Here is a 23,084-nt window from a genome sequence, read left to right on the forward strand (position 1 = left end):
CATTTTGAGATACTTTAATGCGGCTATTCACAACAAAAATATACAATTTCTATAAACAACCCTGTACAAATGATATTGTCTTTGGTTGAACAGGCAGAAAGTGGCTATTTAGCCATATTGCACAGTTTTGTTTTGTAGTGAGCTAATGGCCTCTTTCAGCTTAGTGGTTCATTTTATCTAGGCACTACTGTACTGTTTTTCTATAGGAAATATACAGAATAGGACAAGGTATAATAAAAACATGCCCTTATATTAAAGGTATATACAGTCATACAAGGATCCTGTAACCTGAGTTGGAAGTAATGCTAATATTTATATGTACATGTATGAGCATTAGACTCAGCTCCTGGGTCCCACTGTGTTCCATTAGTCTGCTGATAGGAGACATTTTACTGTAATTTTGCCCCTTATGGAATTCCTACTGGTCCAATGGCATTTACCCATGGTCATATTTAAACGGTTCACTATTTTATCCAGCTACAGATTTTAGCCTTTTGTGCCTTTCTAGACCTGCTCCATTTCCAGTCGAGCATTCTGTTTATAGGCAGGACCTTTCTAAATCTCAGCTGATTCGGTTTTTCTCAAACTCTTTTCAGTCCAATTCATTGTATGAATAAACATAGATGGTTCCATTCTTCTGTCCAGCCAGCACACGCGACATGCTGTGGGCCCATCTTATTAAGGACCAATGAATGTCTGCATCAGGAAGGAGAATAGTAGAGCACGGACTTCTGGATAAATCCCAGAATGCAACACTTCCACTGGTTAGTACTGCAGCTGCACAGTGGTTAATGATATCACCCTCTAAAAACCTTAAGGGAAAAAGAAAAGACACAAATCCAACAATGACAATTTAGAAGTTTTAGAATTGAAATGCAATAACTTAAAAATGCACCGTAAGTAATTTGTCTCTAAGCTGCTGCTCCAGCCACTGACTGACTGAAATGGAACCTGGGTTGTTCACTGGATAGGCTATACAGAACAGATATGGCTAAGGTAAGTGAGAGAAACTATAGGCTAGTGGTTCCCAGAATGTTGTGACGGACGGATCCAGAGCCTTGTCTAATGAGTGGTGAGCCTAAATGTCATTGTTACAATTAAACTTGGAGATAAACACAGTCTTTAACCTTCTTCTTATGATCTTGATCATAAAAGGGGACATAACCCAGAAAAATATGAAAACCACTGCTAATAAAAAAAATATTGGAAATTATTGTAATTTATACATTTTCATAACAAGTGTGCCCTGGATTCTCTATTGAAATCGCTCACCTTCCCTCCTGTCCTTCAGGCAGTGTGTAAGACATAACATGGGCACAAAGTTCACTCTTGGGATTGGCTGCAATCAGCCGCAAAATGCATTTCCTTGCTGCCTCTAAGCTGTTGCTATAAGGACTGGCAAGGACCAGGAAAAGCAATCCCTGAAACGAGCATAAGCAATACAGTCAAGACATATTTAGACATACACCATGGCTGCAAGCAATAAAACAATGCCAGGAAAAAAAAAAACATCCATGTCTGCTTACTGAGTTGGAATATGCACTCAGACAGGCTGAGTCACCGCAGAGTTCCCCTACATTTATGGTGCTTAGCAGCTGCCCTGTGGCACCATTCCTATAAGTAAAGAGAATACATACACGTATTATATACATTTATATAACCCCATATTACATTTTATTTTCCAGTATTTGGCAAATGTATGTGTTACAGACCTGATGTAAAAACACACATTTGAATAAATGCAGCTCACAACTTACCAAATAACCACTTTGTTATCGACAGTGGAGCCAACTATAGCATCTGCTTGTCCATTCACTTCAGAAAAGGACAGGATACTCGCCTCTGGGGACTGCAGTGTATGAGACCTTATGACTCTGCAAAATAGCAGGGACAAACAGTAAATCAAGGTTCCAAATGAATAAGGTCCCAAAAGGTACAGTAACTGGATTGTTGGCAGGAAGGAAGCTCAGTGGTTATTATTTCAATTCAGGTCAGGGCACTATTTGTAAGGAGTTTGAATGTTCTCCCAGTTTATGCCTGGAGTTCCTTCTGGTACGGGTATGGGATCGGTTATCCGGAAACCAGTTATCCAGAAAGCTCAAAATTATGGATAGGCTGTCTCTGCCATTTCATCCTAATATTCCAAATATCCTTTTTCTCTATAATAATAATAATAATAATAATGATAATAATATAATAATAATAATAATAAAAGTACCTTGTACATGATCCAATCGTAGATATAATTAATCCTTATTGGAAGCAAAATCAGCCTATTGGATTGATTTAATGTTTATATGATTTTCTAGTAGACTTAAGGTATGAAGATCCAAATTATGGAAAGATCCATTATCCTGAAATCCCCAGGTCCCAAACATTCTGGATAATAGGTTCCATACCTGTACTTCAGTTTCCTTCCACACTCCAAAAAAACTGGCTGATAAAACAGGCCATAGTGTGATAGGGATGTTAGACTGTAAGCTCCACTGGGGCAGGAACTTATGGGTATAATCTATGTAAAACTCTGAGAATTATATCAGTGCTGCATAAAGGTGTCCGAGAGCAACTCATTACATCCCCACCTTCCTTTCTCTGACAGCTGCAGGATTTCCACCTCTTGGTCTGGGCCTAGGCCACTGCTGCAGACAAGTCGAAGCCTGGACAAGCCCTGTGCTGTTTCTGTGTGTCTGAGCTTCACCACTTGCTGCTCCCAGTTCAGACCTCTTGGACAGAAGAACAGAGCCCTGGAAAGATTAGAAAGTAATATTCATATCACTGTGGAAAGCTTTACCAGGATAGGGCCAAAGAATAGCGAACCCCTGGCAGGCTGATTATTGGATGCTTAAATTAATAGACCGAGATCCAGGCTAAACTAGTTAAATTCATATGGGCGGCTAAATCCCACAGAATCTCTAAGAGGGTACTTACATCCCCGAGGGAGTGGGGGGGCCTGGGGGCTCCAGATATTACTAGGTACTATCTGGCTGCACACCTGAGACAGGCAGTGGCATGGTCGGCCAGGACACACTGTGGGAAATGGGTGTCTTTGGAAAATGATACTGTTTCTCCTTTTGCCATCTCCTCCTTTTTATGGGATCCGAAAAAATTGCTGAAACTCAAGGACTGTGTACTGAACTCAGTGAAATTGACTGTGTCACTGTGGAACTATGCTAAGGTACAGTTCAGTATATCCCCAGAACCATACAGGCTAAGCCCCCTCTGGGGCAACCCTTACTTTCCTCCTGGCCTCAAGGACTCTTTCGCACAGCCCTGGAGACAAGCCGGCTTACTGCAGCTTAAAGATCTTTATCATCCACTTACTCGTAAACTGTATTCATTTCAGGAGCTTCAAGCCAAGTACGAGCTCAATAACTCGTTGTTCTATCAGTTCATTCAAATCAAGCATTTTGCCCTGGCAGTGGTGGGCTCTCAGGCCCCTTCAGTACTCAGCCCTATGGAAACGATTATGGCAACTAGGGGATCCAGAAGGGGGCTTACATCTGACATCTATGGCGTACTTAACACCTACACTGAGCCCTCTTTCATGAAACATAGATATATGTTGGCCTGGGAACAGGCGCTAGGGGAAGAGATACCCCTCCCGCAATGGTCTCGGATTTGGGAGAACCTCAAAAGGGCTTCGATATGTGTGACCCACAAAGAAACAAATTATAAGATTTTAATGCAATGGTATTTGACGCCGGCCAAGCTCCACTCATTGTACCCGTCAGTGTCCTCAGAGTGCTGGAGGCAATGTGGTGATGTGGGGACTCTCTACCATGTTTTTTGGACGTGTCCTCTCCTGGCACATTATTGGCAGGAGGTGCGGGACATGTTGGCCTCACTGTTTGGGACTGCTGTACAGCGACACCCACTCCCTTTTCTGCTCGGGTCTCCACTCCCAGGGCTTAAGAAGCATAACCAAAGGCTAGCCACTTTGATTTTGACGGCTTCTAGACGGGTCATAGCTCGCAACTGGAGGAAGCCACAGCCCCCCTCAGTGACTGAGCTAAACACAGCTATCCAGGACATACGAAGAATGGAATACATGGCTGCCTTACACACTTCTCGTTTACCGAGATACGAGAAAGTTTGGTCTCCTTGGGTCGCTTTACACCCCCCGACACCATGCTAACTTACTCCCAGACTGGGATCCTCATATTTCCTTGATTTCCCCCGAGCTCGGACAGTTTTGATGCTTTAGTGTTGTTTCCTTTTTTTTTTTTTTTTTTTTCCCTTTCTTTTCTTTTTCCCTCCCTACCCTTCCCCTTCTTCTGTCTGCGCTTTTTGTTCCCTTTTTTCTTTCTGTTTACATTTATGGAACGCTGATATTGTAAGCAATAAATCGGAAGGGCTTTCCCTTCATTGGGTATAGGTAAACCTGGGAAGCGTATGACTTCTCTTTTCTATTGTAGATGCCATGCTCTTCCCCTTCTTTCATTTTTTTGTACAATGCGTAATATGTGCTGATCTGAGGTTTGTGATAACATTGTGCAGATTTTGTTACGTCGTGACTGTAAACTTTATGTTAAATAAAGAGTTAAAAAAAAAAAAAAAATTAATAGACCGGTACCTTTAACAACATAGCGCCTAAAATGTCTCTAGTAGAATTAAAGGAGGCAATGCTTGGGCAGATCCAGTTGACCAGATCTAAGGCAATTTGGTCATATATGTGGTGGGCCAGATCACAGAGATCCAATCATCTGGGCCGAGATTGAATGACCAAATTACAGGGGGCTTCAATCATTTAAACAAATCATTCTGTCTTTATATATTCGCCTTTACTAAAGCATGAAGGTGTGGCTACACAGCTTATTGTAGCAGACACCTCAATAGATGCATCTATAAATAATTAAACAGCAACAGTAATTCTTGTGTTCTTGCACAATTGTGCTATAATAAATTTGGTGTGCAGCATTACAGTGAAACCTCAATTTTATATCCCCTTATTTAAATTTTTTCTGCATTTTACATAATTTGTTTTTGTGGTCCAATATATAACACATAATACATTTCCCAGATTTGACATTTTCCTGGATTTTATTTATGAATCCAGGTGAAAAATGTATTTCCATTCCAAAAGGAGAGTCTGTTGTCTATAATATTAAAAAATAGGCATACAGACCAATTGATTTTCCCCGGAGGCCTATTTTTTAATATTTATGCTGAATAAAGAATAATTTTTTAAACTTTGAAAGAATGCTTTGGAATATATTTTTGGACTTGATATAGTGCATTAAGCTCATGCATCACCTATATATTTAATGCTTACATTTTGGCCATTTTCTCTTTTACAGCTGATAGTAAGTATTAACTTGATGTAAACAATGCAGATGCCACAGAACACATCGGATAGGGGACTGGAAGAGGATTGAACTTACCAGATCTCCAGAATCTCAAGGTTTCCCAAAGCCACACACATGATATTCTTCTCTCCTGGAAGAGGGAGCAACTGGATGACAGGCATCTAGAGTAAGGAGACAGTAATTAACACTTGGGCACAGAAAGCACAGCAACAGTAGAGAAACTGGCAGCAGGTTAGAATGAACATGTTGCATGTAAAAAATCTTGTTACACTTTGCTGAATTCAGCACCTAGCTGTCTTTTATCCCACAGGACTATCATATTGAATAATAATTTAGAGCTCAGATATCTATTCTACTTATTGTAAGTGGTTGTGTATTGGTGACACTGTAAAACAATGAATACAGTAGCTGGCACAATGCTACTGTATATTCTAGCGTAAAGCTGCCCATACATGGTCAGATTTTATTTGTCAGACGATGTTCTGGCCATTAATTCACAGACTGCAATCGTACAAAGGTTATATCCCGGAAATTGGAGGGATGGTGACCCATGGATATTGTCAGATAAGATATTGTTGTTGGACAGAAGTTTTCTAAACTTTCCAATTCCCATGGTATGAAAATTGAGGGGACGATTATGAGTCCACACATGGTCCGAAAATCATATGTACGATTATATCGGTGCATTCTTAAAGACTGAAATGCACTAGAGCTTTTCTTTGACCTTGCATTAACAGAATGCACCATAAAAGTTAGCTGTAGCTGTACACATCTTAAAATATTGTTAATATATATTAATAAATATATGATAAATATAATAAATATAAACAACATCTTTTGCTAAACATGTCCTATTTACATTATATTGGCCTGTGTAGACACATTAATACACACCTCCGTAAAGGTCCAGCTGTGAGCAGCTTCCCACTGCTGCCCTGCACTGTGTGGTCTCCAGAGAGAGATTGCAGATTCGCTAGCAACCACAACGCACATCTCTCGTCCGCTAGGGAACTCCCACTGTGCTGAGCAAAGGTCTACCATGCACTTCCCACCACAGCTTTCCTGAAACAGAAATACTCTGTTAATTACAAACTGGTTAAGAGGTACCTTTACATAGGAGTGTTTTGATAGAACTCTTAAGACCCCATAAGGTTCCTGGATCCTTGCCCCTCCACCATTGTCTTAGACAAACATATTATTTGACCCATGTTAATTTACTTAAATACTCCTGTTTGCTATAACAGAAAACAGAGAATAACTTTGTTGCCTTTATAAACAATAATCAGTTGCTTCGAATTGTTCTGTTCCTCTAATACATTTCCTCCTCTCTACCAATTTTTCATTTCCCCTCATCCAATAAGTCAGCAGAGGTGTAATTATATACAGTGTCCGAAACAATAGCTTCACCAGGATACAAGCTCATGCCTAAAGACTTTTGTTTATCTTATGATTGCCCAACCTGTATCTGCGAGATGAGACGCAAGTGACTTTGGTCAGATGTCCACAATGGATTTTCATGCTGGGGTCCACAAGATAGTTCCTGCCAGAGATTAGGAAATATTATTGAAAGAAAAAGAATCTCACTAGAGCTCATGTACAGTACATGCATGACTATGTGTGCGGATATTGCTGCATTCTAACCTTAATGACTGGGTACTAGAATAAAGGTAACATAGAGCATTGATATTGATGGAGTTGTACACACAGGAATTAATTTTTTTAAAGCAATTCCCTGTATGGATAGGAAAATGCCCCTCTTTCAACCCTCATCCTTCATAGTACCACATCAAAGTTGTCAATAAGATCGTAGCCTCTATGAAGCCCTTACATATAGGATTTTGCAGTTTGCTAATACGGCTAAGTAAAAGTAACAGTCTTTGTTGAATTCATAAAGAAAAGGTTTACCTTATTATATTCTTTCACATAATTCTCCATTTCTTGCAGACTTTTCTTCCTAAGTAAGGGCTTCACACTTATTGTGGTGTCACCATCATGGGACATCCTGCCTAAACAGGGTGCCACTAAAATGCGTTGCTCTTTGTCAATCTCACTTTCTTTCTTGAGTCTCTCATCAGTTCTCAGTTCATCCGAAGAACTTTGTGCTAGTGAGGTCTCATTCATGGTGGCTGTTGGTGTCTCAAATTTAGGACTGCATGGGGTAAGGACACAGCCACCGCCCTGTGATGGTGCAGAAAGAACAGCTGGGGTTGAACCCAAAAAAGGAAGGCCTGGGGTGCAAGAGGCCAGCTCACTGTCACCCAATGTTTCTAGAGGCAAAGAACACATTGAGGTTGATAAGAGGACACTGCAAGGCACATCTTTAAGAGGAAATTGTAGAGCAGCCTCTTTTATCTGGAAGTCTGTAGACCCTAAAGCCCCCACCTCCTCACAAGGATCTAAGGAACGTTTGATTTCACTGGAAGTCTGTGTCCTCAGCTCTTTGGAAGGTGATGGAGATGTATTCACTGGATGTAAGTTATCTACTTTATGTGTGTTTGGATGAGGCACTGAATCCTTATTAATGTGTTTCACGTCGACCTCACCAGGGCTGTTGACATCAGCAGGTCTACTTTTCTGTGAACGTTTTAGAGAAAACAACCCTTTTTGGATAGAGGCTAGTTCTTGACTTTCCCTGATCTGTGAGACTGGGGATGGAAGCTCCTCTGAAGGTGATTTTTCACCGTATAAAGTGCATCCATTGGATGTTATGGTGAGGACACATGAATTTGGCACATCTTTGGTGGCCTGAAAGGCAGTAGAATATGGTAGTATTGTATCATCAAGTCTTGTTTTACTAGTTGCACTGGGTGGTAGGGTGACAAAGGGTTCCAGTTGACTTACAGACTTCAGCTTTTCAAGCTTTAGGAGGCCAAAATCTTCATCAGGCAAATGGAAATCTTTGATTTCTAAACGAGATGACAGCTTTTTCAGGCTCATTCTGCTGCCCAGAGCAGGGAATGGAGAAGATGGAGCAGGGCATAATCTGAGCCTCTCTGGTGTCTGGTTAACTGAGATTGCAAGGGAAAAAAAACACATTGAGATAAATCTGCTAATATATATGCAGTATAATTTTGCTAAAACAGAGTGAGTTAAAAGGAGTATAACCTGTAAAAGAGTTACTTCAAGTGGCCACCTGAAAAACGTGTAATCTTGACAGGCACAGTAACTGATTAGGGTGATAGTTATGTCAGCAGGTCCCTGTACCCAGCACCACAGTAAATACTATACCAAATGCACTCAGCAAAGGAACACTGCCCCGCTGCCCATATTACACACTGTAAGGGTACATGCACATAGAGAACCAGCCATCTTTGTGACCTGGCTGCACCAATGAAAGAGCATGTGCACCATCCGCGGCAGTTCCATTAATATGGGATTAATATATTGCTCTCACAGTTAAATATCAGTGCTTTTCGAAACGAGAGAGAGAGAACTAAAAGTTCTCTCAGTAGCATGCAAAGCAGTTTGCCTTGGGCTGCATTAGTGCTGTAGTGTTCCTGTTGTAACCTGGTATCAAATTTATACTTACCGACTGAACAACAGAAGCACAACAGATCTGATAATGACAACTGAAGTGTAATTACTAGGCATACTCTATGATAACACACAGTAGGTCAGAAGTACATGTCACACTGATTATAAGGCAAACCACAAGTCAGTAAATGTAGCCCCAGACACATAGCTTGGCTCTTTTCAATCTGAATCAGCAAGTAGGGATGGCAACATTAGCAATGTTATAGTATCAGATTATAAAGCTCACACTGTTGCGCAGCACTAATGTCATTGGTCATTTTGGGAAAACAATGCTGATTTAATGTACCTTAATGCTTATACAATGTGCCTTAATTGATCAGTCATTGCTGTATCATAAATTACAATTACTAATGTCTCAGTTGTACCCAAACCTTTAATGCGTAAACTCTCTAATCCTATTGTACTCTGTAAACCCTTGCAAACCCTTGTTTGTTATTCACCATTTGCTCCCCGTTTGTTATAAACGAAGGTAAAGCACTGCATAACTTGTCTGTGCTATATAAATAAATGATGCTGATGTAGTGTCAGACAGCTACAGAAAGGATGTGCAGTTTGCTGCCCTCTTGTGGTTGTTAGATAAGATTCTCATCTTCAAAATCCAGGTGAATGCATGGCTTCCATTTATGAGACACATATCAAAGGGGAACTATCGTGAAAATGAAAATTTAATATAAGCTTCATCATACTTAAATAAGAAACATTCTAAATACAATCAATTAAAAATTCTGTAATGTTTCTGAAATAATCAAGTTTATCTTCACTATCCCTCTCTCAGCATCTGTTTCTCTTCATTCTGTCTCAGGAAGTTTTTTACAGAGAAAAAACTCTATTCGCATTTAGTCAAATTCGATTTAGGTATTCCGGACGGTAATATTCATTCGAGTTTTAGACATTCGAGTTTTTTTCTTAAATAAGAGGTAGAGGTCAATCGGGGTAATGCGAGTTCATTCCAGGTAAAAAAAAATAATTAACAATCGACCTTGAAAAATCAGACACTTGAATCTGACAGGTCTAGAACTTACATTATCAACCCGCAGTGAGTGTTCCCCAGACAGGAGGAGCAGGTGCCTTAATATACTGTTTTTTTATACCCCTGCATGGAATATTTATAAAAATAATTTTGTGGTACTGTAAGCTTTTTTATAAGTTACCTGGAACAAACTACTTTTGCAATAGTTACCCGGATCAAACAGAAAAACCTTAGAGCAGAGCTTCCCAAACGATGAATCCTCATGGATATATCTGCAAGTCTAGTCTGCAGGCCCACGAAGGTTGAAATGAGTGAATAACATTTATTTGCAATCCTGAACATTTGATATGATATTCTTTTTTATTCAATAACCTGTATAGCTAGAAAAGCCCTGAGCAAATGCTGGATATCACAGTGGAACCTCAACCTAAAAGAAGCAAAACTCTGGTTTAAGCAAAACAGAACTGATACAAGCATACTTTGATCTTGATGAATAAAGATATACAGATTATGAGAACAAACACTTGGAGTGATATAAAGAAGCTTACCTGTTAACTCATTGCTTGGTTTCAAATTCATTTGGATAATGGAGCCATTTTCGAAGTCCTCCATGTCATCTAGTAAGGAATAACGGCGAAGAATGGAATTATTCCTGGATCTTAGACAATATGTACTTTTCTTTTCAGAACTGGGCAGAATATAGATTTGCTCTGAATTTAAACCTTCTGTCACACGTTGACATTCTGTTTTGTTAGCAGCACACGCATGGCTGGTATCTGGATCCGACCTGGGAGTTGCTTTTTCCTCGCAATTCTCTTTTTCACTTTGTGAACCATTAGACATTGGGCTAGTGACTGCATAAGATTCCAACAAGGAGGCTTTCTTCTTAAGATCACACATGGAGGACACATGAGGCATGTCAAGCTTTGGAGTGGAGTAATTTCCCCTTCGGCCCCGATTTGCTCCACGTTTATTGCCGTTAGGAGTCTGGTGGCTGAGTGGTGTTAAACACAAAGCATTAGATACAAATTCTGATGCAAAGCAAGCCCTTGGTGATGGAGACATGTGAATGCTGCCCTCTTCTCCACTCACTCTCCTTGACCTTTTTTTTCCTCTTGAACCTCTTCTACTGGTTCCAATCTGGCTGTGAATAACGGCATCTAGGTCCACTTTCCTTTGGCAGCTGGACATGCGACGTGTTGTCCTCACATAGTATTCAACAGGGAATAGTAGTCCCTCCACAAGAGTGCATGAGTTCAGTGGGTTGGTATCCTTCTCAGTGTTAGTGGCTGCATCCTGAATGTTGTTTATTTGGTTTAGAAGATTCTTTTCATCTGAACACAAAGGAGTAGATACGTATGGAGTAGGATTTGTGCGCACCTGTTGCAATGTAAGCACAGGATCGCAACTTGTCTGGTCATTCTGAGCCAACAGATTGTTTTGATCCATGTTAAAAGACAGCGGCAGTTCCCTTGATTTGTCTGTGCCTGCAGAAAATGAGGATTCCCTTGTTTTGTCTTTCCAAGGAGACAGCGATGGTCTGTTTGCTTTGACCATCATGGGAGATAATGAGGACTCCTGGGTTCTCTTGGTGTTAAAAGACAAGGATAGTTTTGTAAGTTTGTCTGTCCTTGGAGAAAGTGGAGATGTCCCTGGTTTTTCTGTATTAGGAGATAAGGGGGGTATAATTGTTTTGTCCATATAAGGAGACAATGAGGGTTTCTTTATTTTGTCTAAACCAGGAGACAAGGGTGGTGTTTTGCCTACACTAGGAGACACTGATAGTTCCCTTTTATTGTCCATGCAGTTAAATAATTGTCTCCTTTGTTCTGTTACAATGTCATCTGGAAGAGTTTTATTGGTTGAGGAATGGCTGACTTCAGTGAAGCTGTCATTGCATCGTTTTCTGATGACTGGAGAAGTGCCTCCACACCCCAGAAATAGCTCTGTAATATTCTCAGTGTCCAGTGTTTCAGTGTTTAATTTCTCTGCACCAAAATCAGGACCTGCAAAGTTACCATGCAGATTTATATGATTTTGCTCTGTGGGATGTTTTCCATTTTTCTTGAATGCTGGCGACCCACAATCAGTCACATCCATCACTTTACCCTGTAATCCATCAATTTCTTTCATTGGATCACTGAGCAAGGAGCTCTCAGAGAATGACTGATCTACAAAACGCCTCTTTACTGATCTTCTTAACTTCAGTCTGCTTCTCTGAATCATGGTATTAGGAGCCTGCCCCATACCCTGAGCTTCTTCTGTGGCATCAAGCTCCTGACTGCTACTTCTACTCCCAGCACAATATGTGGAGCTGCCCTCAGCACAAAGGATTTCTGGCTGAAGGTTAAATGTAACACATGGTTTCCTCTCTTTGTCTGGTCTGGGAGATTTACTTTTTGAATCTGCATCATTGCCAGGAGAGTCAGTGATGTTGCTTAGAGATCCTAAAAAGAAAAAGAAGCACAAATATATTAAATGCCTGAAAACTTGGAATATTTCATAATAATGGGCAATAGAAATGGGCCTGTTAAACAAATCTTTAGTTATACACCCAGGAACTCAATCTCTAACATACAATACATTTAACCCAAAGGAATAGCCTATAGTAACCAATGATATTGTTTTATTATTTTGCCTGCAATAATATAATAATATAAGTTTAAAATTAAGCCTATCTACAGCTGTTAGCAGTAGTCCTACATGAAGATGCACCATAGCAGTTAGAAAGGGACAAACAATGCAATTAATGTTGACTCTTGCAGCAGCATGCAGGGCCATGTGTAACACAGGGTATCACCACCTCTACCCCTTAGTCTCACTTCCTCCAGCAACTCTGTTTTAACTACCATCTCCCTTAATTGTATGCAGCTGTATGTGTCACCTCTGTTACAGGGTTCGGCTCCTTCTTGGTTAAGCAAACGGTTCTGCTCTGCAATAGTCTTTTGGACGTGTTTTTTCACTCGCTCGCTTCTCTGGGATCGCTGTTAAGAGAAACAAACCTACTTGTTTCACATTTCCAAAAAATATAACCTTCATAGCGACAATAATTCTAGAGAGACTGTTGCCTGAAGCACAGTGGAATGTTGTCAAATCCAATGCTATACATTGGTTAGCTGTTAGAATGCCATTTTTTGACTACTGTGGAGAAAGAATAAGCAACAGATTTCCACTAGTCACATTTGTTGTGGTGTCCCACAAGTTTTTTTTCAAGTTTTTTTTTTATTTATTGCTTTAAAATTACATCAATCAGTAAAGCGAAGAAAGAAGGTAGGATTAGAAAGGAGTATAGCTAACTGAGCCTTTGCGAGTCATGTCTATTTATACAAATTGAGCATTCAACCAAGTGTCCCATATTGAATTGAACTTAGCTGGGCATCCTCTGGAAAAGTACATCAACTTTTGTTTGGGTAAACATCATTAATTCGCTTTTTTCCAGAAAGTAAATGCTGGAGCCGATGTAGATTTCCAAATCAACAATATAGCTTTTTTCACAGAAAACAACAGCTGGAGATAGCATATCCATTAGAATGATGATAGTCGCAAGACTTCCAGCACCCCGAGTAAGCATACCTTTGGGCAGTGAATGTTGGGGAGGGTGTCCTACAAGTTTGAATCTAAGCAAATGGGTAACAGGAAGAAATATTCTCAAAATAATTAGCACCTCCTCCTGCTCCCATATCAATTAGACTTCTGCCACTAAAAGGTTACAACACATCTGAGCAATAAAAGCAGCCCTAAAGACAAAACTCTCAGTTTGCACAAAAGCAGCTTAAAATAGGCCACATAGGCTCAATCTTAAAACGGTTGTTAATCTTCCAAACACTTTTTTCAGTTCAATTGTTTTCAGATTGTTCACCAGAATAAAAGACTCTTTTCAATCACTCTCAAATTTTATACCATTTCTTTTAAATCTAATCTTAAGGTTTAAGGTTCCTGTCTCTGGTGTTTCAGTCTAACAGCTCAGTAATTTGGGCGCAGATTCTGAACTGTTAGAATTTTGCAACATTTAGTTGATACTTTTTTCAGCAGCTTCTCTGGAGTATTAGCAACTATTGTATCAATTCAATAGCAATTCAGCTGCCTGTAATGAAATTCAGGGACTGCACAGCAGGGACAAAGATAAGGTGATTTTGTGTACTCACCATTAAATCTCTTTCTCTTCAGTCACTTGGGGGACACAGGGACAGTGGGTATAACTGGTACCACTAGGTGGCAGGACACAACAATAAGAAATAAACTGGCTCCTCCTCCACTGGCTATACCCCCAGCAGGCGGAGCTTAGCTTCCGTTTGTATCAAAGTCAATAGGAAAAATAACCTTGAACTATCAATATGTAACACCGTATAATGCCTGACGGAAAAAACGAGAGCCTCAGTCCCAGGAGGGTAGCCCTGTGTCCCCCAAGTGACTGAAGAGTAAAATTTAACGGTGAGTACACAAAATCTCCTTTTCTCCTAGTCAGCTTGGGGGACACAGGGACAGTGGGGACATACCAAAGCTGTCCCCTAGAAACCCGGGTGGGAGAATGAGGCGTAAATGGAAGAAACCACTGCGGCTTGAAGCACCTTTCTGCCAAGACAAGTGACAGAGGCCGCAAGGTATCGAAATGGTAAAATTTGAAAAAGGAGTGGACAGAGGTCCACGAAGCTGCCTTGCAGAGTTGTTCTACTGATGCTTAGTTCCAGAAAGCCCGAGACATACTCACACCCCTGGTGGAATGAGCAGTAAGTCTATCTGGTGGAGTCTGACTCTGTGCAATACAGGCTTTCTGAATAGCTTGTTTGATCCATCAGGAGATGGTTGACTAAGTAGTCGGAGCGCCCTGGTGTGGCCCTGATGGAAGGACCTTGTGAATATCTTGAACCTTGTGTAGGTAGAACTTTAGGGACCTAACGGGATCAACATCACCTCTTTCGGGATTGTCGGTGGAGGACAGAAGGTCGGAACGGTAATTTCTTGGTTCAGATGGAATTCCGAAACAACCTTTGGTAGGAAGGATGGGACTGTGCGAAGACCGCCCTGCATTGGTGTAAGACGAGGTAGGGCGGCTTGCATGATAGAGCGATGAGCTCTGAAACACGCCTTGCTGAAACAATTGCTAGGAGGAAAAACATTTTCCATGGGAGTCATAGAAGAGGCACTGATCCCAGTGGCTCAAAAGGTGGATGTTGCAGTGCTAGTAACACTAATGTGAGATTGCAGAGTGAAATTGGTGCTCGCACTGGAGGGGTCAGATTTGCTGCCCTTACATGAATGTCTTGACCTCTGGAAAAAGAGCTAGTCATTTCTGGAAAACAGATAAGGCTGAGATTTGCGACTTGAGCAAACCTAGGGATAGCCCCATGGACAGACCCTCTTGCAGAAAACTCCAGAATATTGGGTAAGTATAGTAAACTTCACTGTGTCGGTTGCACTACTGGCGGTAGGTGGACCAGACCCTGTGAAGGCCTTGGCTGACACTGGTTTGTGGGCAGCGCACATTGTGTGTGCCATGGCTGTAGAGAACACTTTCTGCATCAGGATTTGGGTCTCAAGAGTCACCCCGTCAAGTTGAGGTTTGTAGGATTTGGGTGGCGGATTGGCCCTTCGTTGAGAATGTCTGGAAGAGGAGGCAAGGTCCAGGGTTTTACCACCGAAAGGTTGAGATCTGTGCTACAGGAGTGTCAAGACCAATTTTGCGCTATTAGAATTAGGGTGGTCTGCTCTCTTTGTAGCCCTTTTGATGGTCCTGGGTAGAAGAGGTAAAGGTGGAAAGGTGTATGCCAGATGGAAGTCCCAGGAGGCTGTTAGAGCATCTGCGTTTAAGGCTAGGGGATCCCTGTATCGGGCCATGAAGGCAGGCACTTTACGATTGTGCTGAGTTGCTATTAGGTACACCTCCAGGGTTCCCCACTTCTGTGTTATTTCTTGAAAAAACTTCTTCCTTGAGTGACCACTCGTCTGGGTCTAGGGGCTGCCTGCTTAGGGAGTCTGCTTTTTGTAACACTGGAATGCAAATGGCCAACAGCAGGACTTGGTGGATTTCGGCCCAATGGAAGATTAGATTTATTTCATTTAGCACTCTTTTGCTTCTTGTGCCCCCTTGATGGTTGATGTATGCCACCACGGTGGATTTTTTTGGACTGTATCTTTACTGCCTGACTTGTCAGAATATGCTGCCAATGGAGTAGACCTAGACGGATTGCAAGTATCTCTAGCAGGTTGATCTGTAACTTCTTCCCGTCCGACTTCCATTTTTCTGGAGTTGTTTGACCCTCTAGGACTGCTCCCTGCCCAAAGAGGCTCGCGTCTGTTGTGAGGATACGCCACGAGGGTTCCCCTAACCGTCTGCCCGCGGTAAGATGGTTGATTTGGAGCCACCAGAAAAGGGATGCGCTCGTCCTGAGAGACAGACGGATCTGTCGGGGTAGGGATTTTCATTTCAAGGTTGTTAGAATGTTCCACTGGAGATTCCTGAGGTGGAATTGGGCAAAGGCACTGCCTCTATGGTGGAACATAACCCCTAGGATCTTCGTGCAAAAACTGAGCTTGTAGTTGAAGAGCCTGTTCCAATGGAAGAGAGATCTTTTTTTGCCTGAGTGTGGAACTGCATGCCCAGGAAAATCATGGATTAACTGGAGTCAGTGATGATTTTGCTAGATCCAGACTTGTACATAGTCGCTGTGAGCGATCTTTGGGCTTCTTGAAGGAAGGTGCCCTGATTAGAAGATTGTCTAGATACGGCGTGATGGAGATGCACTCCCCAGGGATCACTACTGTGGCTGCTGCCATGATTTGTGTGAAAATGCAGGGGGGGGGGCGATGTGAGTCCGAAGGGGAGACTTGTAATTGAAAAGAATTTGTTCAGCTCCTTGAGGTCCAGTATGGGACGGACTGATCCGTCCTTTTTGGGTACACAAAAAGGTTGGAGTAGTATCCCTTGAAACGCTCTCCGTGAGGTACTGAGATGATTACCCTTGCGAAGATAAGGCTGGAATGACGCTTTGGAATGCTGTGCATTTGCTTGGCTCTTGAGGGAGCCTTGACATGAAAAAAAAAAACAGTGAGGGGGGAGTGAGGAGAACTCTAGATGATAGCCTCAAGAAATTACTTTGTGAACCTATGCATCTTGAATAAGGGTGAGCCACGCATGGGCGAAATGGTCTAGTCTCCTCCCTATTTGCAAGACGTCTGGTGGTGGAGGACCACCGTCATGCCGAGGTGGTCTTGTAAATGGACTTAGAGGGGTGGTTTCTGTTTTGCCATGGGTGCCTTTGTTTACTCCCGAAGCGACCTCTATTTGAGAAGACTATTTAAGAGCTCCAGGTCAACCCCTCCTAGACAGAGTGTCTAGAAAAAGGGAAGGCACTAGCTTTGGGTTGTGGTAGTAATGTACTCTTCCCCCCCCCGTGGCTTGGCTGATGATCTCGTCGAGATCGGGTCCAAGAAGAAGCTTCCCCTTGAATGGAATGAAAGTAAGGGTTTTTTGGAGAGAAATCTGCTGACCACAATATCGTCCAGAGGGACCTAGGCCGCAACTGCGAGTGTCGATGACCCACTGATTACTTGGCTGCATTTAGTGAGGCCTCACACAGGCAATTGTTTACTTTCTTGATGTGGGAAGCCAATTGAGAAAGCTCATGTTGAGGTACTCCCTAAGTTATGGCGTTTTCGGAATCTGACCAGGACTCGGCTAAACCATGCCCTAGCTAAAACGGGACAGAGGGACGTGCCTAATGCTGAAAACACGGAGCGCATGAGGATCTCTATCTCTTTGTCAATAGAAGGAAGAGGCATTGGGAACTGCTCCGCCTGCTGGGGGGTATAGCCAGTGGAGGAGGACCCAGTTTCTTTCTTATTGTTGTGTCCAGCCTCCTAGTGGTACCAGCTATACCCACTGTTCCTGTGTCCCCCAAGCTGACTAGGAGAAAAGAAATATATCAACTAAATGTATCAATTTAGAACAGGGTCAGCGAAATCGCCCCTTCCAGAGCTGCTTTAGAAGATGAAAAATGATACGTTACACTTAAATATTAGAAAAATGGTCACAAGTAATTGGAAAAAGTCTTAATTTCTGGTGAACTATCTGAAACTAACTGAACTGAAAAAAGTGTTGGAAGGTGAACAATCCCTTTAACCGAGTCTGCTCAGCTTAGTGGACAGGCTTTAAAGCCTAATACAGCTCTAATTTTGGTATTTACGGGATGGGGTTGCCTTAGTAGCACAGTATTTAATGAATCATGTACTCTCTACTAAGATATTTGAAGTCACAGAGGAGTTACAAGACCAAATCAAAGCATTATACTTCTGTACAGGTCATGGAAGTCCAAGGTGAATCAATATCCTCATATTTTACAACTGGAGATCCTTTGGTTTTTTCTTTTCTTTATAATACTCAAGTTTCAGTGAGTCATGAGACGCTAAAGAAATCACTAAGCACCTTTTATATAGTGAATAAAGTACCCCCTCTTGTAAAATATAAGGATATTATAAGTTACCGAGGAGTTTCATGACCATATAAAAACACGAGTCATGGAACTCCGAGGTAACTCACCGTTTGGAACTGATGATATCAGTACTCACCGTTTATAACTGATGACATTAGAACTCACCGTCATTTACAAGATATTCATGGCTTTTGTGTATTATAAGGATATATTTTACAGGATATTCATGGTTCTTGTGTATTATATGGTATTAACCCTTAAGGCTTGTACTTACCCGTAAACGGTTAAACGTTCTCTTGTATTCCTTTTTTAATAGGCAAAGCCTTTCTTTTATCTGAAAAAGAATACAACAAAGGAAAACAAATATGATGGAGGCGATTCGGTTTTTATAACTATTAAAATAGAACAAATAGAAAATAAAGGGGAAATACCTTCTCTTTCTCTTCGGATGTGAGGGATTGAGCGCCCATTGGATCTTCCATGGTGGGACAGACATCTATACCTGTAATAAAATTAAAGGGGTAAAACTGTTTCAGAGTGCACGTATAACTTAATTTTTCCTTAAAGGGACAGCCTCAAAAAGTGAAAATAAAATGATTATTGGTGGCAAAAGCCAAAAAAAAAAGGTTTTCACCCAAACTGTAAGTACTGAAATCTTTGAATTCTTGGTTCCTTCTGCCAAAGGGAACTGCAGCATCGGGGGGGGGGGCACAGCACAGCCCTGTATTCTCTGGTTCTGCAGTGCAGTATTCATGAGTGGTGGGTGGTGGGGATGCACACAGACAACCAGTAAGAGTCCTAACACATTACAGGGAGGCCCCTCTAACTATACATCAAATCCATATTTAAAGGAACATCACCCTGGGTTTTTTTTTTTTTGCACAACTCAAGTTTCCCATATACAGTGGTGTGAAAAACTATTTGCCCCCTTCCTGATTTGTTATTCTTTTGCATGTTTGTCACACAAAATGTTTCTGATCATCAAACACATTTAACTATTAGTCAAAGATAACACAAGTAAACACAAAATGCAGTTTTTAAATGAGGGTTTTTATTATTTAGGGAGAAAAGAAATCCAAACCTGTGTGAAAAAGTAATTGCCCCCTGAACCTAATAACTGGTTGGGCCACCCTTAGCAGCAATAACTGCAATCAAGCGTTTGCGATAACTTGCAACGAGTCTTTTACAGCGCTCTGGAGGAATTTTGGCCCACTCATCTTTGCAGAATTGTTGTAATTCAGCTTTATTTGAGGGTTTTCTAGCATGAACCGCCTTTTTAAGGTCATGCCACAACATCTCAATAGGATTCAGGTCAGGACTTTGACTAGGCCACTCTAAAGTCTTCATTTTGTTTTTCTTCAGCCATTCAGAGGTGGATTTGCTGGTGTGTTTTGAGTCATTGTCCTGCTGCAGCACCCAAGATCGCTTCAGCTTGAGTTGACAAACAGATGGCCGGACATTCTCCTTCAGGATTTTTTGGTAGACAGTAGAATTCATGGTTCCATCTATCACAGCAAGTCTTCCAGGTCCTGAAGCAGCAAAACAACCCCAGACCATCACACTACCACCACCATATTTTACTGTTGGTATGATGTTCTTTTTCTGAAATGCTGTGTTACTTTTACGCCAGATGTAACGGGACGCGCACCTTCCAAAAAGTTCAACTTTTGTCTCGTCGGTCCACAAGGTATTTTCCCAAAAGTCTTGGCAATCATTGAGATGTTTTTTAGCAAAATTGAGACGAGCCTTAATGTTCTTTTTGCTTAAAATTGGTTTGCACCTTGGAAATCTGCCATGCAGGCCGTTTTTGCCCAGTCTCTTTCTTATGGTGGAGTCTTGAACACTGACCTTAATTGAGGCAAGTTAATTTAGATGTTATTTAGATGTTGTCCTGGGGTCTTTTGTGGCCTCTCGGATGAGTTGTCTCTGCGCTCTTGGGGTAATTTTGGTTGGCCACTCCTGGGAAGGTTCACCACTGTTCCATGTTTTTGCCATTTGTGGATAATGGCTCTCACTGTGGTTCGCTGGAGTCCCAAAGCTTTAGAAATGGCTTTATAACCTTTGAAATTGAACTCAGGTGTGATAAACCACAGTTAAGTTATTTTTTAACAAGGGGGCAATCACTTTTTCACACAGGCCCATGTAGATTTGGAGTTTTTTTTCTCCCTTAATAACGTAAACTTTCATTTAAAAACTGCATTTTGTGTTCAATTATGTTATCTCTGACTAATAGTTAACGGTTTTTGATGAGCAGAAACATTTAAGTGTGACAAACATGCAAAAGAATAAGAAATCAGGAAGGGGGCAAATAGTTTTTCATACCACTGTATATTCATAAAAAATGCACCTCAGTTATTTGTACCTTTAACTGCTATTGTAAGCACTTACTGACTTCTGGAACAATGCAACAGAAGCCAAAAGATTAAACCTTTTAGTTAATTTTTAGTATGTTATAGATTGGCTAAGTCTAAGCAACCTTTCAACTGGCCTTCGTTTTTTTCGTTTGTTATACGATTTGAATAATTTGCTTTCTTCTTCTGACTCTTCACAGCTTTCAAATGGGGAGTCGCTGACCCCATTTACGAAAAACCAATGCTCTGTGAGGCTACAAATGTATTGTAAATACAAATATAACAAATGTATGTATTGCTGCTTTTTATTAGGGGTGCACCGAATCCAGGATTCGGTTTGGGATTTGGCCTTTTTCAGCAGGATTCGGATTCAGCCGAATCCTTCTACCCATCTGAACCAAATCATAATCCTAATTTGCATATGCAAATTAAGGTCGGGGAGGGAAATCACGTGACTTTTTGTCACAAAACAAGGAAGTAAAAATGTTTTCCCCTTCCCACCACTAATTTGCATATGAAAATTAAGATTCGGCTGAATCTTTTGCGAATGATTTCGGGGTTCGGCCGAATCCAAAATAGTGGATTCGTTGCATCCCTACTTTTTATTACTCATCTTTCTATTCTGGCCCTCTCCTATTCGTATTCCAGTCTTGCATCCATATCAGTGCCTGGTTGCTAGGATAATTTTGACCCTAGCAACTAGATCGCTGAAATTGCAAACTGGAGAGCTGCTGAATAAAAAGTGAAATAAATTAAAAAAAACACAAATAATAAAAAATGAAAACCAATCGCTAATTGTTTCCGAATATCACTCTCGACGTCATTTTAAAGGTTCATTTAAAGGCAAATCACCCCTTTAAGCGCTCTAGTTGATGAATAACTTCTGCTATACAAATATATAACCAGTGTGTGCAGTAGGTTCACACGTTGAATGAGTTTACCGCTGTACACGGTGGGGGTGGACATGCCCCAGATAGGGTTGCCAACTTTTCCTAAGTTTTTTACCGGCTGGAAAAAAAAGGGGCAGAGTGTGATGTCAAAAGGGGCAGGGCTGTGATGTAAAAGGGGCAGCGGCACGGAGATTTCAAGACGGAGAACTAAAGTTAAGTTTCCAGGGAATTGGGGGAGGGCCGAGGGGTCTTTTTTAAGGGTATTACAAATTTACCGACAGCTACATTTCCGGTAAATTTGTAATACCGGCCTTGGCAGGTGTTTTACCGGATAGGCCGGTAAAGTACCGGCCGGGTGGCAACCCTAGCCCCAGACCTTGAGCAAGGGAAGCAGTCACTAGGAACACATCAAGAGAGGCTGGCACAGGCCTGGACCCACAAAGTAGTAAAGCCGGAGTCAGATGTAAAAGGCTTACATTTTATTGTCCAAGATTAAGAACCAAGGCCTGACGCGTTTCGTGTCTACCAGGGACACTTAGTGATAGCCTATGACTAAGTGTCCCTGGTAGACACGAAATGCATCAGGCGGCCTCGGTTCTTAATCTTGGACAATAAAATGTAAGCCTTTAAACCTTTTACAATCTGACTCCGGCTCTACTCAAGGGCTTCTTTCATTTTACAAATCACTTTACAGGCAGTGTAATGAATGACTATTTGGATCGTTGCTTAGAATGACTTTTTCTTTTATACACAAACAGTTTATGGATGGAGTTCCCCTTTAAAAAAAAAAAAAAAGTACTTTGCACATGAGTTGTAGCGGTGAGATCGACTGAGCGCCCGGCATTGGACTCACCCTCTTGCCCCAGTCACACGTACAAGCCGCTAGGCATCCATTCGGTAACAGCGCAACTCTCGGGCACACTTTGTGACAGGAGATCATGTGACCTGTCCGCTCCCGGCGCACCGGAAGTGACGCCAGAGTGAAGGGACCATGGAGCTGAATGAGCTGCTGTATAACAAGTCCGAGTATATAGAGACTGTAAGTTGCCAGAGTCTTTGAGCTTTCAATTATGTCACTATATATGAATGTATAGGAGGGTGTGTGAGTGCTGGGAAGTGTCACTCTGTATTCTGGCTGTTGTTGTTCTTTCCACCAAGGATTCTCCATAGTATTGCTGAGAGGTGGGGATTTACCCACAATCCCCTCTATCCCATATGGGGAGATAGTAGGCAGGGTATTTAATCCTGAAGCTTTTTATTTAAACTGGAATTCTACCAAAAACATGTACTCTAGGAAGCAAAGCCCTCCCACCCTCAGCTTCCCTGCAATGCCACGTCCCCTCCTCTTTGCCTGTCACATTGTGTAAATACACTTGGGTGTGATGATATTTCTAGATCTACCTCTAAATATACAGCAAAAAAAAAAGTGATATAAAGGTGATCCCTTTATTGACTAACTAAGATAATGATAGCAAGCTTTTGGAACACTTTAGTTCCTTTTTTTTAAAGTGGACCTGTCACCCAGACACACAAATCTGTATACTAAAAGTCCTTGTCAAATTAAACATGAAATCCAATTTCTATTTTTTTTTTAAAGCATTCAT

The 23,084-nt window shown here is 41.4% G+C and overlaps 2 protein-coding genes across 2 annotated transcripts in view; one reads left to right on the plus strand and one right to left on the minus strand.

Moving 5' to 3' along the window:
- palb2.L (partner and localizer of BRCA2 L homeolog) lies at positions 1–22,471 on the minus strand. The gene is made up of 14 exons (XM_018236507.2): positions 22,334–22,471; positions 18,671–18,741; positions 18,514–18,573; positions 12,695–12,794; positions 10,359–12,257; positions 7,212–8,314; positions 6,766–6,846; positions 6,201–6,368; positions 5,382–5,467; positions 2,583–2,744; positions 1,758–1,874; positions 1,527–1,614; positions 1,273–1,421; positions 1–812 (listed from the first exon to the last, which is right to left on the minus strand). The coding sequence occupies exons 2-14, from the start codon at positions 18,719–18,721 to the stop codon at positions 593–595; spliced, it is 4,284 nt and encodes a 1,427-aa protein (XP_018091996.1). The 5' UTR covers positions 18,722–18,741; positions 22,334–22,471; the 3' UTR covers positions 1–592.
- dctn5.L (dynactin subunit 5 L homeolog) overlaps positions 22,384–23,084 on the plus strand; it is an 11,939-nt gene continuing 11,238 nt past the window's right edge. Inside the window, exon 1 of the mRNA XM_041575865.1 lies at positions 22,384–22,519. Within this exon, the coding sequence (XP_041431799.1) occupies positions 22,472–22,519 (48 nt within the window). The 5' untranslated portion in view covers positions 22,384–22,471. The remainder of the gene's footprint in view (positions 22,520–23,084) is intronic.

The sequence above is a fragment of the Xenopus laevis genome, chromosome 9_10L, assembly GCF_017654675.1.
Source record: "Xenopus laevis strain J_2021 chromosome 9_10L, Xenopus_laevis_v10.1, whole genome shotgun sequence".
Lineage (NCBI taxonomy): Eukaryota > Metazoa > Chordata > Amphibia > Anura > Pipidae > Xenopus > Xenopus laevis.

Coding starts and splice junctions, on each gene's coding strand:
- palb2.L (XM_018236507.2), bottom strand. CDS start 18,721: ATGGAAGATCCAATGGGCGCTCAATCCCTCACATCCGAAGAGAAAGAG. Junction 12,795..18,513: donor GAACGTTTAACCGTTTACGG/GTAAGTACAAGC, acceptor TTCTCTTAACAG/CGATCCCAGAGAAGCGAGCG. Junction 1,615..1,757: donor GATAACAAAGTGGTTATTTG/GTAAGTTGTGAG, acceptor CTTTACTTATAG/GAATGGTGCCACAGGGCAGC.